The 6000-nt window shown below is 40.5% G+C and overlaps 1 protein-coding gene across 1 annotated transcript in view; it reads right to left on the reverse strand.

Annotated features, from left to right (window-relative positions):
• The window catches only part of Frmpd2 (FERM and PDZ domain containing 2), an 86590-nt gene that overhangs the window by 39145 nt on the left and 41445 nt on the right, over window positions 1-6000 (reverse strand). Inside the window, exon 14 of the mRNA XM_013033724.1 lies at window positions 3818-3974. Coding sequence (XP_012889178.1) covers window positions 3818-3974 — 157 coding nt within the window. The remainder of the gene's footprint in view (window positions 1-3817; window positions 3975-6000) is intronic.

Genomic DNA, 6000 nt, shown 5'->3' on the forward strand with positions numbered 1-6000 from the left:
AAAAACAGGGCGTGGTCCATTCCACCTGGAAAGGAGTTACCTTGGGGCAGCCAATCAGGAACCCCTACAAGAAGTTATCCTTAACTATGGAGAAGTGGGCTGATCTGTGGTCTATGCCTAGAAAGGATTTTGGTGCAAAATCATAGGTGGAGGTTGTTAAGCACAAAGACCCTGGAACCTAAGACATGCAGGTGTGTTAACAGCCAGCAGGATGGCATGCAGGACAGCTGGAGAACAGAGGGAAGAGTCTGGACATGAAATCAGGGCTGGGACCAGATTGCATGAAGAGTTCCATGTGTCATCTTACAATGATGGAGACTATCCTTGCAGACAGCAGGGAGCCACTGACAAGTGTCAGCACAGAGCACATGATGGGTTGGGTTCTTTGGAAAGGGCTTTCCAAAGGCAGAGGGAAGGACAGGAATAGAAGATGTGAGTTTCAGCACAAAACCTATCTGACAGCATGTAGTAAACAGAGGATGGGGAAGAGGGTGCAGATCCCACTTCCTTCCAGAGAGGTCTTACACAAACAAGACCAAGATCATGACCGGAGACTGATTCCTGGATACCCTGAGGAGGAGGACTGGTTGGAGGCAGCCAGATCACTACCACAGGCCATCATTAAAATGCTGTGTGCAGGGGCTTCTCACATGAAAATTCTGAAATGGCACAGTTCATGGCCTGCATGAAACCTTCAAGTATAAATGAGTGTTCATTTCTTGAAAATTGCTGAAAACATGTTGTTTGAGGAAACAGTATACAATGAGCAAAACAGACCTCATAAGACTAATTTCTCAGCGAGCTCATGGGAGTCTTTATAAATATTGTATGAGTATTGAAATCAGACAATTAAAGCAATATTGTTGGTGTCTTATGCATGGAATCTCAGCCATAGCAGGTATATCAGATATAGTTAATTTGCATTTATCATCTCTAGCTCCTTGGAAGTATCCTAGGACCAATGACTTCTGGTTTCAGTGGTTGCTTGTTCTGTTGCAAATAATGTGCTACCTTTCCTCCCTGTGTGTGGTTCTGTGTCTGAAAACTCAAAGATCTTGTTTTCCACTTGGTCCCACTTGATTTTGGCTTTTTGCTAGTTAACTGATAAAAGTCTCACAGATTTTTCTGTCTGGGCTGCATTTGGACCATGATGCTTAGCACTAAGCTTCCTGCTTAGCTAGGATTACAGGGCCTGGGCCAGCTGTGAGAACTCAGTGACCCATCTCCCCCAACCACTGCAGCCATGGGCAGAGTCCACTGTCACTATTCACAATGCACACGGGATACCAGGCATCCAGCACTATCCCACTGGAGCACAGTACAAACCTAAGAGATGACTGATATGTTTAGATGAGCACACTGTGGATCAGAGAGGGGTCCTGAGCTACCCAAAGTCACCCAGCAAACATTCCCCTCAGTCAATGGATTCCACAGATCACTTTTTTACCCAGTGCTTTTCTGACTCATGGGCACATTTAAATCAGCTGTGTTCTTTTTCAGATACGGATTTCGTTTCAGTAGATATGGGTGTGGCTGGGAATTCTACACCCATAAGTGAGCTCCAGGTGAAGTGTGCACATTGCAGGGCCCACCACCCACACTCTGAATATGGAGTGTGGGTTGCTGTATTTTACTGCTCCTTTTTATAACAGGAAAAGTAATGCTTAGAGAGCAAGGATGACTGTGATAAGGTTAGCACTAGAATCTGGTTCACTGGCCCTAAAGGACAGACTCGGGCTATTATGAAAAATTAGGTGTAGAGGGTGAACGAGTCAGGCTCTGGGCCCTGATAGCCACAAGTTCAAGTGTCAGCTCATCAACTAAGCAAGCTGTCCCTTCACATCACTTCTCCAAGCCCCAGTTTGCTCTCCCACACAAGAAAAATTCAGATTCCTGCTTCCCAGGGTGGTTTGAGAATAGCAGTGTGACAAAAAGTGTATTTCCATCCTAAATGAGATAATTCATTATGCCTAATTATCTCATAATACCAGGAAAATAGCAATAACAATAGTAGATGGTATCTAGCATTTCCTATTGTTTTTGCTATTTTCCTGAATTGTAACTAGTCTCCTGATACTTGTGGCCATTTTTTTTAACCATTAGTCTCTTTCCTAATTATACCAGTTATAGATGTTCATTCCTGAAAGTTTGGTAAGTACTAAAAAAAAACATAAAGGGAAAATAATCAGGTTTGCATGTCTAATTTACAAATAATAACAAGTAATATTTTGGTGTTGTGCATTTCTGTAGTCTTCCTTTTCCTGTTTTACAACATGTTGATAGTTACAACATGACTATACCTGTGTTATTTGTGCATTTTGCATGTGTGGCTATTTAAATATAAGTCAGTGCTGGTGCCTCATGTTTGTAATCCTGGCTATCAGGAAGCTGAGATCTAAGGATCTCAGTTAGAAGCCAGCCTGGGCAAGGATGCTTATTAGTTAACCGGACAAACTCCAGAGATAAAGCTGTGGCTCAAGTGGTAGAGTGCCAACCTTGAGAGAAAAAGCCAAGTGATAGCAAAGGGCCCTGAATTTAAGCCCCAGTACCAGCACAAAAATAAATGAATAAATAAACTTAACAAATCACTAAAATTCATAGAGAATAAAAGGTTTAAATCCTCACTCATTCTTTTCACCTTTCAAATGTTCCATAGTCATTTGCTACTGGGGACAGCCACACAGGAGATGTTTGTATATAGAGATGTTTGTATAATCTAAGTCCCACCTGACAGTGTTGTATGTGGCTTCATTTCTTGCTTTTCCTCTCTTAGTCTTGAATCATATACGCAGATCATGTACACAGTTTCACATGTCCTCCTCCAAAAACTAGTTTTACTGTCTAAACTATACAGATGTGCTGTGAATTATTTAACTAGTCTTCTATTTCAGGATACTTAGGGTGCTACCAAATGTTTCCTGCTCTATGTTATAACCCACTGAACAACATGGGCATCACTTGATGTATGTTCATATCTATTGCCTCAAGATAAATATTCTTCTATAAGGAAAATATGGGGCCAGCAGGACAGAGAACACATATATGTATATGTATGCATGTATACACATGTGCACACATGTATTCATGTGTGCCATGTGTATGTTCATGTATGTGTGTGCACACATACCTGTTTATATGCATTACATATATGCATATATGTATATGTATATATCATTAAAAGTTCCATTTATATTATATACATATATATATAACATACATACCCTACATATAAGGAATATATAATATAAGTGATATACAGGAAATATATGTATAGGGAATATATGTATAGGATATATAGTATATATATTCTCTATTATATTTTCAGATATATATCCATTGAGACTCTGGGAAGACTTTATCAGTTAACTTCTCAGGCCAATTTATTTTTGTTCTTGCCAATCTGAGAAAATAATTGCACTCCATTTTTACTGTATAACTGTCACTACCAGGTATATTTAAGACTTTTTAAAGAACTCTAGATCAATTACATCTGTTTATATAAATTCTCTTACAAATTAACAAAAAAGTGTATGTTGAGAATGTACTGCCAGGTGCTGGTGGGTCACATCTGTAATCCTAGCTACTCAGAAAGCTGAGGTCTGAGATTCACAGTTCAAAACCAGTCCAGGCAGACAAATCCAAGAGACTTATTTCTAATTAACTTGCCAAAAAAAACAGAAGTGGAGGCATGGATCAAGTGATAGAGCACCAACCCTGGGTGAAAAAAAAAAGCTAAGAGAAAGCATGAGCCTCTGAGTTCAAGCCCCAGTACTGGCATGAGAAACAGAGAGAGAAAGAGAATGTAGCATCTACTCACCAGGTAAAAGGTAGTGAGTGTGCCCAGAGTCCATCTGTGCATTAAACGCATGCTGGGCAGAGCAGAGCCTCAGTAAATATTTACAGATCTTGGCCGAATCAGTAACAAACGTATGCTTTTTCCCAGTGATACTGCTGGTGATAGTGAACTTTTTTCGCTGAAGGAAGCAAACGCAGACTTTAATGTTTTATCTCTCTTATCCATCCACTGAAGTACAAGTGTAAAGAGTGTAATAAAATGTTCAGCTTCATTTGTCAAGTCAGGATGCAGCAAAGCCACCATTGCAACCATGTGCATATAGAAACAACCCAAATGCCTTTCAATGGATTCATGGATCAAGCAAATGTCACACACACACACACACACACACACACACACACACACACTGGAATTTTATTCATCCTTCAAGAATGATACTGCATATGTCAAAAAATGAACTTTACGACTTTGGTGGGGGGGGGGAGGATCAGGTGGGAAGAGAGGGGAGTATGGGAAGGGATGGGAAGGGGAAACAAAGAGGAGGCAACAATGCTTGATAAGAAATGTACTCGTTATCTTGCCCATGTAATTGTAACTCCTCTGTACAGTATTCTCACAATAAAAAAAAGAATGATACTGCATCATTTGAAAAGAAATGTATGGGCCTGGGAAAGAATTACATGAAGTAAAGTAAGGGACAATGGACAAATGTTTTCTCTCACATGTGGAAGCTAAATCTATTGTATAACAATATGTATAAACATATAAGGGTCACATGCATATGTGTACAAATGTATTAACTAAAGTGTGGTATACAGAGGGGAGGATTCCAGTAATGTAGCTCCTTTGAACAACTGACTTGCAGTCTAACATATGAATACCAGAAGCTAGAATCTGAGGTGTTGGGACATGAGGTTGAGGAGGAGGGCAAACAAGTGGAGAGAGGAAGAATGGGAGGATGCAGTCATAGTATTCCTGGTGAATATGAAAACAGGACAAGGTAAATAGAGGGAATGGGTGGAGTTGGGAGAGAAGGAAGAGAATGATGCAAAGGGTGACATGGATCAAGATGAATTGGACTCACAAACGGACATGCTGAATTGAAATCCCTTTGTTCAACTACTTAAAGACAATAAAATGACAATAATAAACATATGCTCAGCCCCAATGCCCATTATCAGCATATCAGCAGCCAGATACAGATAAGCATTTTCTGACAATAGCCCTATATTTTTTTCATGAGCTAAAAAATAATCTTTCGATCTTTCCCTCATTCCTAAGTCAAATGCATACTTAGCAGAAAATTGCTACTTGCTAAGGAGTGTACAAGATGAAAAGAGTCTAGAGAAATCAGGTGCACACATCACCCTGAGCAAGGAGTCAGCATCATCCTCAATGTGCATTATGAAGAGGCCGATGAATATTCTTATTGTTTTCAGGCTACAAATTCCAAAACGTTATAGAGATCTCACCTAGTAGATGGGGTACAAGAAAATAAAATAAAAGCACACCTCTGTGTGCATTCTAATATTTTTTGTTGCAATGAGACAAAGAAGCACCAGGCGGGAAACTGGCAGGCAGGCAGGCACTTCTGTGATTAGTGATCACAGAGCAGAAGAACCAGGGAGCTGTGAGCAGACTGGCAGAGACCAGTGACCACCAACCCTGAGCCTTATAATAACATGTGAGCAGAGAAATGTGTTGCATACAACAAAAGGCATCCCTGGACCTACATGCAAAGTTGTGTGTGCTCTCTAGATGTCTTTCCCTTTCCCTTTCCTTGGGAAAAGCATGTCTATTCAAACCCTTCCCATAAAACACAATGTATATCTTTGTTTCTGCTTACTATGTCCACAGTGTACCCCGTTGTGTTTCTTTTCTGGAATGTGTGTTCACTTTGCTGTTTTTGTGGGCTTCTTGAATTCAGCACCTACGTACTGTCCCTTAGCTTTTTCACTTAAGGCTAAGGCTGGCACTTTACCACTTGAGCCACAGCTCAACTTCTGACTTCGGTGGTTAAACGGAGCTGAGTCTTGTGGACTTCCCTGCCTGAGCTGGCTTCAAATCATGATCCTCAAATCATGATCTTCAAAGCTCGGCCATCTGAATAGCTTAGATTTCAGACATGAGTCATCGGCACTTTCTTCTTCTTCTTCTTCTTCTTCTTCTTCTTCTTCTTCTTCTTCTTCTTCTTCTTCTTCTTC

Source organism: Dipodomys ordii, unplaced genomic scaffold (assembly GCF_000151885.1).
Source record: "Dipodomys ordii isolate 6190 unplaced genomic scaffold, Dord_2.0 Scaffold176, whole genome shotgun sequence".
Taxonomy (NCBI): Eukaryota; Metazoa; Chordata; class Mammalia; order Rodentia; family Heteromyidae; genus Dipodomys; species Dipodomys ordii.